This window comes from Phyllostomus discolor, chromosome 5, assembly GCF_004126475.2.
Source record: "Phyllostomus discolor isolate MPI-MPIP mPhyDis1 chromosome 5, mPhyDis1.pri.v3, whole genome shotgun sequence".
NCBI lineage: Eukaryota > Metazoa > Chordata > Mammalia > Chiroptera > Phyllostomidae > Phyllostomus > Phyllostomus discolor.
Window position 1 is genome coordinate 19,671,083 of NC_040907.2, and position 16,452 is coordinate 19,687,534.

A 16,452-nucleotide genomic window follows, 5' to 3' on the forward strand; every position below is an offset into this window, starting at 1 on the left:
CTGTGGTTGCGGGCACAGAACCCTGTCCCCGCCATCACCCAAGACCCCGTGAGCCGAGGCTGGCCGTGCCCAGCCCTGCGCTGCATGTCCTTCCTCCTGTAACCCTTACTACCCTCCATCTAGGGGATGTTGTTCATTACCGTCCCACTTTACAGGTAGGAAAGCTGAGGCCCAGAGAGGCCAAGTAGCTTCTCCATAGTCAGGGCGAGGAATTGTCTCCAGGGCCTAAAACCAGGCCGGTCAGATCCCAGAGCCATCCCACTCACCGGCCAGACTCCAATATCCTGTGGTCCCAAGATTCACTGTGTGGCCTGAAACCAGTCCTCCCCCTGGGGGTAGACCACAGGGCCACCAGCGCCCCCACAGCCCCCACAGCCCCCCCTCCCCAGCCCCACCCCAGCCTGCCTCCGGGGCTTCCCAGACAGGCTCACAATGGCGGGTTTACCATAATGGTCCCCACAAGGGGCTGCTGGTCCGTTCTCCTTGCTTGATTCTGGATTCCTGTTAAAGCCCAAGGTGGCCAAGCTCCAGGGGGGACTGTGGGCACCTCTCCCTCCATGACCTCTGTATTTAGCTCACACTCTGGCTACAGTACATCATTTCAGCTTAATTTTATTTCCTCTTATAAATGGGCACAGCACGGGAAGTGTTAAAAAAACAAATAAACAAAAAACAAAGTGAAACAAACAAAAAACCCCAACAGTTCCTTCTGGGACAGATGAGCACCCCCAGCAGGTGCCTTGGTCATTTTCCAGTCTTTTCCCTCCACGTAAAGTTTTGGCCATGAACTCAGGACAGGCGTGGTTAATAAACAGGTTATGGGGAGAGGGGCCAGGGCAGGTTCTCGGGGGGCTCTGTACAGGAGAAAGGACGCACAGGAGGGGACACTGTCTTCAGGGGGCTCTCTGGAGCCACACTGCCTACAAAAAGTATTTACATGCATTCGCCACACCGGGGCCAGGCGCACCGAGCTGCCGGGCGGGAACCCAGGGGGTGCCAGGGCCGACAGCCCTTAGACAGCACTGCCAGGGTCTGGTCTCAGCATCTCTGCAAATCTGTACAGTTGTGAGCTTCTATTTACAGGCCGGGGCCTGGGGAAGCCAGTCCGGGGCGGTGGCTGTCAGAGACTGAGACGGGCTTGCTCCCCGAGCCCGGGGCTTTTTGGACAGGTGGCTTGCCAACCCCAGGGGGTCCCAGCCTGAGCACCCCGGGCCACTGCCCACAGATCTGCCAGGCCCAGCCTCTCAGAAAGGTACCCCTTCCGGCCCCCTGGGGAGACAGGGCCTGGCTCTAGAAATCACAACTGGGCGTGGGCCCAACCTGCGACTCCCAGCCCGCCTTTGTGCTCCCTGGCAGCCTAGGTCCTAGAGAGGCTCTCAGCCCACACGGACACCCTCTCCTTTGGCATCGGCCACGCTTCCAGGAAATGCCAGGGCCCACCAGACCCCGCTGCCCAACCCCAGGAGCACGGGGGCACCTGGGGATCTATTCGGGCAGGCCCTGCACCTACATTGCACCTAGGAGAGCTCCAGCTCATCCTTCGAACCGACCTCTCTCTTGGATTGCCTTGCCCAATGGGGGCTGGCTGGACTGTTACACTTCATAAGCATAAAGCCTGGACATTTGTCTTGGGTCCAGGGCTCCGTGAATGAGGGCCTTGGCCTCTTCCATCAAAGGCTAAGGACACAGAGAAGAGGCCGGTGCCAGGAGGCAAAGCCCCAAGTTGGAAGCCAGGCCGGACCCACGCAGGCCACTCCAGCCAGCCGAAACCCGAGTCGTGCCTCCTGTGCTGGACCCCACCCCCCACCACGGGCCCACCACGGTCCCAGCACCTCTGGGCTTCCCGGTGGCGCCCGGGTCCTCTCTGGTTTCTCAGCCTTGGCCTGCCCAGGCCTTCTCACCAGAGCTGCCGGGACTTCCGTGTTCTCCATCCCCTCCACCCCAGCCCTTCAGCTCCGGAGGTGACTGAGGCCAGCCCACCCCCAACGGTTTTGTGGGCCCAGGATGCCTCTCCCCATCCCTGTCCCCCCTCCAAAGGCCGGGACCAGCTGGGTTCCTCACAGTCCTCCAGGCCCTGCTGCGAGGGGCTTGGGAGTCTGAGATGGAGCCCCAGGCTGGAAGGAAGGCCCTGGAACTTGGCCCTCACTGCCTCAGGCACCCCCACCCCTCACCCAGCAAGTCTGTTACCAGTGCATCTTGAAAAGGGAACAGAAATAAAACCTAGGTTCCTGGCTTTAATCTGGGTTGGAGGTGAGGGGTGGGAGCGTGAGCACCAGCCAGCTACTGAGCAGACCACACCTCAGGGCTCTAAGCGCCCCTGCTGAGTGCACCCTCCCCAAAGGAGATTTCCGACCCCACATTTAAAACAGCCACAGAAGTAGCCTCGCTTACAAGGGTAAAGAAGGTGGGGGCAGGCTGGGGGCCTGTGGCGCCCCTGCCCCCACCTGCTCTCAGCCCTCGGCCTGGTGGTGCCGTCTGGGTGGGCTGCTTCCAGCCACAGCCAGAACCACCAGGGTGTTTGGCCAAGTAAACGGGCAAGGTGTCCACGGGGAAGGCCCAGGGAGGACCCCAGGGTGGGGCTGAGGTGGGCCTGGCAAGGCCGAGGGGAGAGGGTGCAGAGGGCCCGGGCGGCAGGGCCCACCCTCACAGGCACTTTGGAGACTTGTGTCCTGGGAGGCAGAGTCGGCCCCTAGCTCAGAGCAGGGGGCGGAGCGGGAGACCAGGGGCCGGAGCACAGGCTCCCTCCCCACCTGGGGCCTTTGGTCCTGGGAAATCCAAGCCCCCTCCCCAGCCCGAGGCCAAATTCCGGGAACCAGCCTGCCTTCCTCGGCAAGGCTCCCTGCTAGTGGGGGGCTGGCCCCAAACCAACCCCTCGGGCTGCAGAGAGGCGAGGCAGGTGTGGGGGAGGGGTGCTCGCTGCTGGAGGCAGCGCTCTCCCACACCACACTGAATGGGGAAGACGGGTGCCCACCTGTCTCCTCCAGGGTGAGCAAGGGCCCTGTGGGGCGGGACTGTGCATCCACGTGGGGTCCTGTCTGACACGCGGGTCAGTGGCCATGTGGTTGGTGGTGGGGACGCTATGGTGAGGGGCTGAGCGTGACAGGGCAACTCAGGGGACCCAATATGGGCTGACTGTACCGGCTTGGTCCCCCCCCCCCCCACAGAGCCTGAAAGCCAGGGAACGCGGGGCCAGACTGTGTGCGCACGTGGGAGGGGGAGACGGTGGGGGAAGCAGACCACGCCGTCGCCACTGGGTGACAACGGCTCATGACTGACTTACATTGTTATGAGCGTTTGAGGGTGCGTGAGAAACGCATGAGAGACACCTTTGGGAGACATCTGTGACGTGTCTGGACTGGCAGGGTGGTCAGGGCTGCCCGTGATTCTGCCATTTCACACTTTTGTCTTTGGGCATGACAATATGCGTGACCTTGTCGGGGACGGTGTCTGTGCGGAGTCCACGCGACTCGCAAGAGGGAGGTCCGAGCAGCCCGGCCAGCGCTCCTCACCGGTGGCCACCAGGACACTCTTGGGAAGCCAAGGCCTCAGGGACAGATGGGAAAGAGGTGGAACCTTCAGGTGCAGGTGCGATGGGCCGGGTGAGGGGAGAGCGACCCCATAGCCCCGGTCATGCCAGGAGGCAAGGGGACACACTCTCACCCGGGGAGAGGGGCCTGGGCCAGAAGCAAGAGGTGGCAGTGTCTCGATTTCAAGGCTGAGCTTATAAATGCTCATCCTGGGAACCAGCCTGAGTGCCCCTCTGCCCTTAGAAGAAGACCTCAGCCAGCCCGGGGGGCCCGGCTGGCGTGCAAGCCCATCTCCAGCCCCACCCTTCCCTCCCCCAGCCACTCAGGAGCTTCCTCCTCCCACGCATCTGACACGAGGTCCGGAAGCCCCAGGCTGGCGGAGGACAAGAGATGAGCTCGTAAGGGCACAGTCCGGGGCAGACGGCAGTGCCCGCTGTGCCTCGGGGAAGATCCGTGTGCGGCTGGCCGTCTGGGCAGACCTCGGGAGGCTGGGCAGAGGGGAGCTGGGGCCAGGCTCCCTCCCGGGCCTGCGCCCCAGGCCAGGGCTGGTGGGATGGGCCAGGGACCGGGTGGAGGGGCGACGCTGAGGCTCTGGGAGGCACCGAGGCTCCGCTAGGCGTAGAACTCCTCCTGCTTGTCGGGCTTCTGGTACGTGACGCTCGCCTGCTTGGGCTCCTCCAGCGTGTAGCTGCCCTCGTCCTTCTTCTTCATGCGGTAGATGAGCAGGGTGACCAGGAAGGCGGCGAAGAGGGCGCCCACCACCCCGCCCACTATCACGGCTGCGGAGGAAGAGGGCAGAGGTCACGGCTCAGGGGAGGGGTTTGGGGAGGGGGAGGCCTGGGGAGAGGGGGCAGGGCCCTGGGGGTGGGGGCTGGGAAACTGGAGCTGGAGTTGACTCAGATGGCTGCCATTTACAGCCCCCCGCTGCAGCCTGGTCAGCTCCAGTGGCCTCACGCACTCTAGCCCATGGAAGCCTCACGCAGTTCAAGGGGTGGTGCTGCGGTCCCTGTCCAGCTGGTTTACATGCCATCGGGAAAGCAAGCCTCTGCCAGCGAAGCTGCAACCCACCCCGACCAGGGGAGTGAACTTGTGAACAGACGTGCAGAGAACTGACTCATGCACGGCGGTTAACTCCGCTCCACAGATGATGAGAGAGGAGCCTCGGGAGGTGGAGGGCCCGCCCGTGGCCACCCCAGGTGGGGAGCCAGACTCTGCAGGGGACTCAGCCAGGGCAGGTCCGCAGTGCCTGGGCTCAAGGGTGGACCGATCGGGCCAGAGAAAGGACTCAGAAATTAGGAACCAGGGGCAAGGTCCGGAATGGATCAACCAGCAAGGCCCAAGAAAGCAGGGGTCAAGGGCAGAGTCTGAAGAGGGGTCAGAGGTGCTGAGGAAAGCACTGGCGATAATAGGAAATGCACGTCAGGCTCTGGGATGAGCAAGGGTCTGGGGACACACCAGAGGGGGTGTTCCGGAAAACGAGGCTCCCCAGAAACTCACACCCTGAGCTCCTCCAGGGCAAACTGAGGCCGGACCCGCTGCCCACCCAGAGCTCCTCCTGGGCCCAAGCCTCACCTACAAGCACCTCCTTCCGCTCCAGGATGCTCTTCTGTGGCAGCTGAGCCGCCGAACTGCCCGACTCGATGGCATTGTCCAGGAGGCCAGGGCCTGGGCGAGCACCCTTGGGCAGCGTCCCGGGTGGAGGCGACGGCTTAGCCGCAGCCCCACCCACTGCCACCACCTCATTGGCGGTGTCTGGCTGCGTGGTCTCTTCCTCCGGCAGCTCAAAGTCCCCGCTGGGCCCCCCACTCACTGGTACCTCTGGCTCGTCCCGGATTGTGGTCAGGAAGGACTCTGGAGTCGGGGTCTGTGGGGAGGATGGCATGAGCCCAGGCCCCAGGCCCCTGACCACAGGGCACCGCCCCCACCCCACACACACTATGCCTGGGGGCTAATGCTTACCAAGCACTCACTATGTGCAAGGCACTGTGCTAAGTACATATGAGCATTTTACCTTCACAACATCTCTGTGAAGGAGTTATTATAACGTCCAATATACAAAACGAAAAAAAACAGGCTCAGAGAGGTTAAATGACTTGCCCAAGGACACACAGCTAGTAAGTGATAGAAGTAGAATTAAAATCCATATCTACCCGACTCCAGCATCTGTGTTTCTAGCCACGTGTTATGCTGTCTCTGTTCTCATCTGGCCACACACTGTCCCCACCCCATCTCCATCACTTCTCCCTCCCACTGCCATGGAAGATTCCTTTCTGTGAGGGCACTGCTAGGTCAGCTCTTACATACTCAGATCTGGTCTGCAGTCCACATACATGCCTGGGGCGCAGGGGAGTCCCTTAGCCTGGAGGTCAGTCCAAGGGCACAACTACAACGTACGATGACCCTTGGGGGCAGATGTCCAGGGAACCAGCCCCAGGACGGTGTGGGCTTCCACCATGTGGGGGGCAGGACCAGAGCTGGGGTCAGGACAGGCGTGCAGAGGGTGGGCATGGGGACGGTGGACCTGGTGTCAGGGCTGAGAGGCCGAGGGCAGAGGCTCTGCCAGCAACCCGGCCTCGGTCTCATCACCGGCTCCTCTTCCTGCTCAGCCGAGCGCCTGCGAAGCACCAGGCTGCCTGGCCGCTCAGAGGAACGGTGCCTGCTCTGCTGGGGCTGGCTGGGGAGTGAGAGGGGCTGACGCCGCCCCGAAGGCAGCTCCAGGGCCTGCGGCCCTCCTTTGTGCGGCTGGCTGCAAAGGGCTTCGTGCCCCTGTCAGCGTCACCAGGGACCTGCCTTGCCCAGCGTGCCCAGCTAGGTCCAGCTACTGCCCCACCGCCTTGTCCCATCCATCCCAGCATGCCCACATCCCCATCCGCCTCCCTTCAGCCCCTCACTGCACCCCCCACCCCACACGCCCGGGCCTCTGGAGCCAGCTGCCAGGCCCCCACCCTGACTCTGCCGCTGCTGGCGGCAAAGCCCGGGGAAGGGGCCCCGCCTGTAGGAGGAGGATCACCGCGCCACCCCGGGGGGTGGGCGAGAGGAGAGAGGAGCTGGCACAGGTACAGCGCACAGCACTGAACCTGCCACCCAGCTACTAGCATTCCTCTCAGACTAACAGTAATAAAATAATGATTAAGATAACAATCCCCAAACTTTTGATTTCTGTCCTATTTATTGCTAAGCACTTTGGATACGTCAGGGGACTTAATTCTCTCAACACTCTAATCTGCATTCCCATCTTCTTTTCACAAATGAAGAAACAGAGGTATAGAAGGTATAGAAAACATTGGTGACGCCTGGCTGGCATGGCTCAGTGGATTGAGCACGGGCTACGAACCAAAGTGTCGCAGGTTCGATTCCCAGTCAGGGTTACATGCCTAGGTTGCAGGCCACAGCCCTCAGCAACCGCACATTGATGTTTCTCTCTCTCTTTCTCCTGCCCTTCCCTCTCTAAACAAAACAAAACAAAACAAAACAAAACAAAACAAAAAACATTGGTGACTCCCCGAAGTCACGTGGCTAAACAGTGGCGATGGCAGAACTCCCACCAGACTTCCTGGCTCCCAAGTCTTTGCTGTTTAACCGGAACTCACAGGCCCCGGCCCCGCCCCACCCACACATCACCCAGTTCATTCCCAGCATCCCAAGACCCAGCCTGGTCTCTCTTCCATCCCCATCCATCTCAACCCCCATCCTCACCCAGCGACTTACCCAGCCTCGGCCTCCAGCCCCACACCTCTCCGCCACCCCTGTCCCTGACCGGCTCATCCCCAGAACCTCCCAGTCCCCACCTCTGCCCCAGACCCGGACCCACCCTCCTCTGCCCTCACTTCCTGCCATCTCCCAGCCCGCTTACCTGAGCCACCTCCGTCGGTCCAGGGGCAGTGGTCCCCAGGGGCAGGGTGCTCTTCTCAGGGATGTCAGGCTCCTGGGTGGTGGCTGGCCTGGGGAGGGCCCTCGGCCTGGAGGTAGCGGTACTGACGAGCCTGGGTGTCGGGGCCTCTGTGTCCAAGACAGCCACCGTGGTGGGAGGGGAGGGCACCTCTGGGGTGGTGGCCCGGGCCATGGCTGCCGTGGTCAGTGGAAGAGGAAGAAGCCTCCGTACACCGGTGGTCCTTATGACAGAGGTGGTGGCCGTGGAAGAGGGTGCCGCGGGGATGCTGGGAGTGGCGGTGGCCGCTGTGGCTGGCACCAAGGCCACACTTGGGGCTCCTGTGGTTGTGGCAGCCGTGGTGGCCATGGGAGTGGAGATGGTGGTGGCTCTCTGGCTGGGCTCTTCTGGGACCTCTGTCACCCCTGGGAGGCTAGTCGCTGGTTCTGGGGTGGGATGCTCAGAGGGGAGCTCTTCGAATGGGGTGCCCATGGGCTGGACGTCCACGGTAGGCAGCACGGCAGCTGTGGTGGACACTGCCAGGGCCACATCTGGGCTGAACCGCATGGCCGTCTCAATGCCTGACTCCTGCTCAAAGTCTGAGGGGCAGGGGAGAGGAGAGAGCTAGAGATCTGGGCAACGGTGGGGCGTGAACACGAGGATCCCCGGGAAGCGATGGCCACCAGGATGAGGGGCTCCCAATCCTTGCTCTGCACAGCTTTCCCAGGACGAGATGAGGGAAAGGAGGAAGGCGCAGCCTGGCCAAAGGTTACCAGCTGGCCGGTGGCTGGTGAATGTTCCCCAACTCCTCTCTGCCCAGCCAACAATTCCTTTAGGGAGCCACCTCCTCCAGGAAGCCCACCCAGCCTGGGGCCTCTAACTGGTTGAATCCAGGCGGTGATAACTAAGGGCCTACTGACCACAGATCGCACTAGAGGGTTGGGGGAGCAGGGAGGGGAAGGGCATTCTGGGCAGAGGCAGTGAGTACAGGAAGGGGTCCCTGAGGCACAGAGGGCAAGAGGTAGAAGACCTTCCCATCAAGGAGTGCTTGAGCAATCTGGGGGACCCACACCGGGTCAAGTGAGGGCACTTGGGAGGAAATGAGACAGAAAAGGAGAAGCTGCATCCGCTCCTAGTGGGCCCGAACCCAGCCGAGACGTGCAGTGAAGCCAGGAGGGTTTGGGAGCAGAGACACGGCCATCAGAGGTGAATTTAATGAAAACGAGCTCGAAAAGGCTTTTAAACGTGGGCTAACGTGGGAAGACCAGAGGCAAGGGGCTGCGAGCGGCCAGCTCTGCGGCACACAGGCCTCCTCCTGTCCCGTCGGACCTGCCCGGTCCTCTCACGGGCTCCAGCCTCAGCACGCAGCCCTGCTTCGAGCTCCCTCCCTGTGCCGGGGCCTGACGGTTTACACTGAAGCCTTCCCGAGACTCTGAGAAGAAGGTGCACTTATCACACTTACAGATGAGAACACAGAGACTCTGAGAGGGAAGGCGGCTAAAGGTGGTACAGCTACTAGGCAATAAAATTGGGACTTGAACTCACACAACCCACTGCCCATTCCCAGTGCCAGCCTCGGACCCCCACCACCCTTTTCCGTCAGTGCCCTAACCCGCCCTGGCCACAGCCGATTGGCCCAAAGGGGCTGAGCCAACAAACGGTCTCCACCGAGGATCTGCCTGCCGGGCTAAGTTCCTCCAAGCGGCTGGAACAGTACTGCAGACTGGGTTACTGAGGGACGTCTGTGTCCCCACAGTGCAGGCCCGGGTCTGCACAGAGACCCAAGCGTACAGAGACAGAGCCGAGGGGAGTCCTGGGCTTGGAGGCCTTAAGGCCCTAGTCGTCCCCCCCCCACCAGGACAATTGGCCCTTCTCGGGCTCCAGGTCCATGAACTACCCCTGCCTGACTTCCCCTCCCCCGGGGCCACCACTGAGGTGAGCCTGCACGGTTTCTGTTGCCTGAAATCACAGCCTTGCGGGGGGGCCTGGAGGCGGGCTGGTGTGGCCAGCACCACACACACACACTCATGGAAGAGCAAGAGGAAGTACTTACAGCCCGAGCCGGACCCCGAGTACAGGTCGTCCAGCTCATCGTCGGGGAAGGAGTCATCGTCCCCGGAGCCCTCGAGGTCCACGGGCCTCTCGAAGTTCTCACTGCGCCAGCGCTGAGTCTGGGGAGGGCAGCGGCAGGCACAGGCTCAGCACCCTGAGGCTGGCAGCCTGGACACGCCCCGAGGGACCACGGACACACTCATGGCCATGACAACAAAGGGACGGCTTCAGGTGTGGCCTACAGGCGGGCAGAGCCAAGGGGGGCCCACTCCCCACTTCCTGCCCACCCGGAGTCAGGGCAGAAGCCCAGCTTGCTGACGGCCACCACCACTGAGGACCGCAGTCACTGCCCGGTCGGAACCGCTGGGCGGCAGAACCAGGTTTGGAGCCAGAAAGCTGGATTTGCGCCCTGGCTCCATCACTTACTGAACGTGTGACCTGGCGCAAGTTACTCAGTCTCTCCGTGCCTCAGTTTCCTCATTATTCATAGCAGACGACACCTGCCTTACCAGGTAGTGTGTGATGCGTGTGCTGTGCTGCGAGCACACTCGTGTGCAGCAGGTGCTCTGCACAGGCTGGTGTTACTCTCAGTGTGGCCAGCAGCCCAGACCCTCTTCCACAGAGCACAGAACTGGGCCCACCGGCCCCAGGCCACCAGAGAGCATGTAATATGATGAGATCCAGGCTCAGCTTGGGACCCAGAGTCTTACACCTCGAAACCCCACAGGCAGGACAGTTAGTCCCATCAGACAGACGTGACTCGGTGGTGGGGGGGGGGGGGGCGGCAGTTAGGGGCTCCAGGAGGGAATTTCCTCGGATAAAGGGGGACACAGGGAGAGAGGGGGATGCAGGTCCTGGGTCCTCCCCAAAACAAGACGTCAGACCGCCCACCATAATCTCCCCCAGCCCCCAAGGATCTCAACGACAGAGTCAGCTCAGGGCCTGACGCTGCCTCAAGGGTCCCCAGGGGTCAGGAGGGCTGAGAGGGCCTCCTCCCAGGACCCAGCTCACCAGGCGCGAGACCCTTCCCATTGCCAGAACCTGGGAAGACAGGGAGCTGGGCTTCCGGGGCCTGGACGGTGCCTCCTAACTGCACCCCTGGGCCGAGAGCCCACACCAAGGGCATCCGGGGCAGGAGTATGAAGCCCCTGGGAGGGTCCAGCTCGGCCCCACCTCCAGCCACACCTTGACCCTGATGCCAGACTGAGCCCAGCCACAGCCCCTGCCCCTTGAGAGCTTTCAGGAGGAAGGCCACGAGGCTGGCTCCAGGAGCTCAGATCTAAAGATTAGCCCTTGAGTCTTAACAGCTGGAATGGAGAGAGAAGGCAAGGGGGAGAGAATACACGACGGCTCCGGCTCCGAGGTGGGGAAGAGCAGCCCGGGCTCCCGGAGCCGGCCCTGCCCGCCCTCCAGCCTCCCCCAGGGTCCCTCTGCACCTGTTCCGTCACTGCAGTCCTGCCACCCCGGCCCCTCTGTTCCTGGAACAGGCCTGGTCTCTCCCGCCTCTTGTGCGCACGCCGTGCCCTCCACCCAGAACCGTCTCCTTCCCCAGCCCTTCACCCTCCGACTCCATGCCAACCAGCCCCTGCCGCCTGGTCCCTTCATCTGAGAAGCCCTCCCTCGCTGATCTGCCAGAGCACCTGTGCTTCTGAATCCGCGTCTGGCACCGCTGCGAGCTGTGTCTGCTCGCGTAGGCACTGCTGTGGGGGCTGTGCTCGCCCCACTGAACTGCGCCTCGAGGGAGGCAGGACAGTGTCTGGCACACAGTAGGTGTTCAGCAGGAAGTATCTGGGAAGGGAGTTGCAGCTGGGAGGCGTGACGGGGTGGGGCAGGGACAGCAGCGGCAGCGGGACAAGCCCATTGGAGGCTCTCGGTGTCCCACTGCCGACTTTAGCGAGGGGTCAGACTGAGCATGTGCAGGACTGAACGTGTGCATGGTGGGAGGGACGTGGAAGCCACGGAAGGTGCGTGAGCAGGAGAGGGGCTGGATCGGCACTGTGTTCGGTGCTCAGCCTCTCACGCCCCGCCCCAGATGGGCCCCCTCCGGAGCCCGGAGACAGAGCTGGAGAGAGGATCCCAGTGCTGGCGTCCTGCCCCCAGCCTCGACCACCTGCTCCAAAGCCCTACGCAGGCCAGTCAGGGCAGGAGGCCAGGGCAGGGGGCCAGGGGAGTCCCCTCCCCCATCCGCCCTTGTTAACACACACACACACACACACACAGTCTCAAAGTAATGAATTAATCAGTATTTACTTGCTACCAGTGACTCATGGAGTGGAACAATTAGTGTAATTGCTCCCGTGACTAATTGCCGGGTCTTCCTCCGGTTTAAACATTCCACAAGCCCGGGGCAGCCACCGTCCAGCTTTCCCCAGCTCCCACCTCCACTCCCACTGCCCAGGAAAACCACCCCAGCACCTGAGGTGAGGAAGCCAGGGGGTCGCCCACGCGGACAGCATCCGCGGCTGGGCCAGCTAAGCCGGAGTCCCTGAGACACTGTGCACATTTACACTGAGGCAAACCACCCCCGAAGCCAGAGACTGCAGCTCGGACCCAGGGCCACCCAGCAGGGTGGGGACGGGGCAGGGACCCAGGCTCAGGCTCCACTCCCGGGCGGGGCCGCCCTCACGGTCTCTCCATCCCTCCAGGTGGGCCAGGGAAACCTGGAGCTGGGGGGAGAGGCCCTGAGAAGTCCGTGTTCCCCGGGGACTTCCAAACTGGGGTGAACGTGGGGGCCGAAACAGGGAGTCCTCGTGACTCCTCAGTGACGAGGGCCATACAGCAGCCCCTCTCGCCCTGCTCCCAGGAAGGCCAGCAGAAAAACCCGAAGACCACCCCCACCCCGAAACCACACAGGCCCTTGAATGGACACACCCAGAGACACAGAGAGGGTGTGCATACGCAGACACGCCCTGACACACACTCACCTAAGGCAGCCACCAAAGGTGCCGCGTGTCGGCGTGCCTCTGGGCGCACACAGGCACGTGCGTGGGGCGGGCACGCTGGGCACGTGCTGCGTAACGCTGAGGCTCACAGACAAGCATGGAGCCTCCTGTGAACCCGTCAGCCTGCGCTCAGGTAGCTCTCACCTAGATACTATTCATCCCCGCTCAGTAGCCATTGACATGACAACCGTTACCATGACGACCATCTCCTTCATGCCAAGGACCAGGAGCTCCAGCTCCCCACAGAGATGGGGGAGCAGGCGAGGGAGAGATTGTGGAGGAACAGAGAGGATGACAGGGAGGGAGGAGGGCAGAGACGCGGGACGAGGAGACAGGGACAGAGAACAGCCGGGGGCAGAGGGGCATGGGCGAGGGAGGGCTCACGGCGACAGAAGGAGAAGGCGAGAGTGGGAGGTGGAGGGAGAGAACTCTCTCACATCTTAATATAGCCTCGAGCGCATATCAGACAAAGCTGGGGAAGGGGCCCTGAATCCAAGAGATCATTCTTTCTGAAAAGCAGCAGCCCCCAGACAGGGTGGGGGGAGGGGTGGCCAATAAATAGCCCCCCACCCTGAGCTGGACACCCTGAGCTCGCCCCAGGAAGCTGCATGCTGGGAACCGCTGAGATCTGTGGGGCTGGGAGGTGGGGTGCAGAATGCCATCTTGCCCAGCACCTGCCCCAAGCTGGCTGAGTGTCAGCTCTACCCCTCCCTGGGCCAGCTGGGGAACAGGGGCTCAAAGGGGGTTCAGTGGTGAGGCCCTCCCAGGAACACAGCAGGGTGCTGCTGGTGGTGGGAGCTCCCAGGGGGGCTGAGAGAGGGAAGAAATGGGGGGTGGGGAACTGAGCCTGGGAGGCAGCAGGGAAAGCCTCAAAAGTCACAAAATGCCAGAAGAGGAGGGTGACAAACAGCCTTTGACCCCCAAATGACCTCCCATTTGCATAATCCATGCATAATTAGCATAATTATCCATGCCATTCCTTTAAAGGAGAAGTGAATCGGAATGCCCCGGGACCCTTTGGCCTCTCCCTGACCCTCACTGCACCCCTCCAGGTAGACTTACACCCCACTGTGCCTGATAAGCACACATGCACACACACTGCAGCTAATAATCCAGCAACACCCTCACGCACACATCACACATTCCCAGCGCACACAGCCACACCCTACGAAACACACTATGCACACACACCCCAGCAAATACACACAACTGTGAGCAACATTTACAGACCCAACCTGTGTGTCCACCTTAGCTTACTACAAGAGAGCCCGGCACACATGACCTCAGGCTCACCCATTTCCTATACCCCCAGCTACATGTGTACACACACACACACACACACACACACAAATGCACCCTGCTCCTCACCTACCACACCCACAGGTGCCCCAAACTTCAGAAAAATCTCATCAGCACAAGAGTGGCACACGCCCTCCCCAGGGCACACACCGACCCCTCCCCATGTCCAAGCACATCACCACACATGTCCCCACGGCGGGGGCAGGGACACATCCCCACGGTGGGGGCTCTGACACGAGGCTCACAGCTTGTGAATGCCACTGCCCCTGTTTGCACCCCCACCCAGCCACCATGCGCAGGCCCAGGGCGCAGGTGGGACAGCGTGCCCACCACAGAAGCCCCCGAGGCTCTGCTTCCCCACCTCGCCGGTCCCAGGGGCAGACACCCAACTGAGCAGCCAGCGAGGGTCTGACATCCCCAGCGGAGCCACGAGCGGGGCGACCTCTGCCCACCCACCTCTGAGGGCCTGGCCCAGGCCCTGACGCACACCACCTGCACTGCCTCCTTCAGTCCCCACGTCCCCCCAGGGGTTTATGATCCCCATTTCCCAGATGCAGGCACTGAGGCAGGAGTTTAGAACTGAGACACGAACACAGGTTCTCATCTGGAACCCTTGCCCAGGGCCACCCCCGACACGCTGCTCATCCGAGGCTCCTGCACCGTGACCCGCAGCCCCACTCACCCCCGGCATGTGCTGAGCACAGAACTACCCAGAGCCACACCACACGCCCAGTGTCCACATGCCTGAGCACACATGCCACATGCTCTCACACGCCCCCCGACAAGCCCCTGACACCTGCATCCCCCCATTCCCTCCACACTTGTGCACCATGCACACCCCCAGGCACACTGCCCTCCTGGGTACACGCAAGCACACACACAGGGCACTCGTCCCAATGGACAGCTGTGGCCCTTCCGTTTCCCCTCGTAGCACCCCCATTCCTCATCGGCTGACCCACACAGCTTCATCTCTAAGAGGCACCTCAGGCTCCTGCAGAGATCAGAGGGTCTCCCCAATCACCACCTACCTCTCCACAGTCTCAGGTGAGGCACCCAGAGCAGCCAGGTGTCAGGTAAGCCTCCTCGCTTCCCGGCCGCTCACTAAGTGCGGGGACACGGCCAAGGAAAAAGCCAGGGCTCCTCCCTCTGCCCTCAGCCCTTTGACGAGACCAGAGGTCTGGGGTCTCCCATGCCCAGCCTCTACCACCTGTCTCCCCCGATCCTGAGCCTCCCCAGAGAAAACGGGATGGCCCAGAGGCTAAGCCAGAATGAATCAGCACCTCCCTGCCTGGGCACGCCCCCGAATCTTGGGCATCTCTGTCATCTCATCTGTAAAATGGGGGTGAGCACCATGGGATGTTGCTTGTGGAATTGCCACGAGGCTCGAGCAAGGCCATGAGAACGAGCAGCTCACAGGACCTGACACCTGGGACCAAGCAATGGATGCAGCCGTGGTGACTGCTCGTCACACAGTGATGCTTCTGCCGCCATCACTTCCGGAGACTTTATCTCTTGTGCGTCTCGCTGTCCTCGTGAGGGCAGCAGGGTCAGGGTGACCATGCCCACGCTGCAGACAAGACTACAATGCCCAGAGAGGTTAAGGGGCTTTGCCAAGGCCACCCAGCAGGGGAGAGGTTGGATGAGGAGAGAGAAAGGGCGGGTTTCAGACACAGACAGAGACACACAAATTAGGTCAGCTGGCAGGAGGCCAGGAGCCCGACACCCCTGGGCAGTGCTAATCGAGTTGCAAAAGCTTAGAATAAAACCGAGTGTAATTAATTCTGCCCGAGCTTCCTCCCCGGCACTAGCCAGACTCGGGCCCTGCTCCTGTGGTGACTAGACACAGCGTGAGCAGGGCCTGGGATCCCAGCGTTAGAGTCAGACCGTCTTGGCTTCAAGGTCAGCTCTGCTTGCTTGCTGAGTGACTCCGAGCAAGTCGCTCAGCCTCTCTGAGCCTGTATTTGGTTAAATGGGGACAATAATAACTCACACTCCATGGAGCTGCTGTAGAACCGAGTGAGACGAGGCACCGAGAGCACGTCGGCACGCGGGCGGCGCTCAACAGTCGCCGCTGGCATCGCCACGCCACGGTTCCCCCCGCAGGGTTCACTCAGGGCTGATCCTTTGCGCCTGAGTGGTCACCGAGCTCACGTCTCCCTTCTTACAGATGGGGAGACTGAGGCCCAGAGAGGGAAAGGACTTGCTCTATCCCACCCCCTGATCAGAGGGGCCGCTGGTGGGGAGCCACCACACCAAGTAGCACTCGGAGAGGCAAAAGGGTCCGCTCAAGGACACGAGACTTAATGACTAGCTCCTGGAGGCGGAGGCAGGGGGTCCAAGTAGAGCCCCCCCCCCCCCCTGGTCCCTTCAGGCCTCACCCCCGCCAGTCCCCGTCCCCAGAGGCCCTCAGTCCTGTGAGAACTCGGTGCCCCTCACGCTCAGCGGCTCCAGCCCGGAGACCCAGAGCGCCGCCGCAGGAATGTGGGCCCGGGCCAGGCGCTGGGCGGCGGGACGGCCCCGGGAGCCACACAACGACACAACGGAGGGCCTGGGCCAGCAGAGGGGGAGCCGGGGCTCTGCCAGAGCCCGTCCGAAGCTGCCGGGACTGGGGATCCAGTGCCCACCGCATCCACTTGCTGCCCGAGGGGGTGAGGGGCACAAAGCCTGCATCTTCGGGGAGGGGGCCACAGAACCCAGGTCCCAGAGAGCTGAAGGGCCTGGGGGCAGTGCAGCATGGCAAGAGGGGCCAGGTGGGCCCAGGTTG

The 16,452-nt window shown here is 62.1% G+C and overlaps 1 protein-coding gene across 1 annotated transcript in view; it reads right to left on the reverse strand.

Annotated features, from left to right (window-relative positions):
- Positions 1-596: 596 nt before the first annotated feature.
- SDC3 (syndecan 3) overlaps positions 597-16,452 on the reverse strand; it is a 36,409-nt gene continuing 20,553 nt past the window's right edge. Inside the window, exons 2-5 of the mRNA XM_028513291.2 lie at positions 9,449-9,566; positions 7,381-7,994; positions 5,100-5,391; positions 597-4,306 (exon numbers count right to left, since the gene is read on the reverse strand). Coding sequence (XP_028369092.1) covers positions 4,140-4,306; positions 5,100-5,391; positions 7,381-7,994; positions 9,449-9,566 — 1,191 coding nt within the window. The 3' untranslated portion in view covers positions 597-4,139. The remainder of the gene's footprint in view (positions 4,307-5,099; positions 5,392-7,380; positions 7,995-9,448; positions 9,567-16,452) is intronic.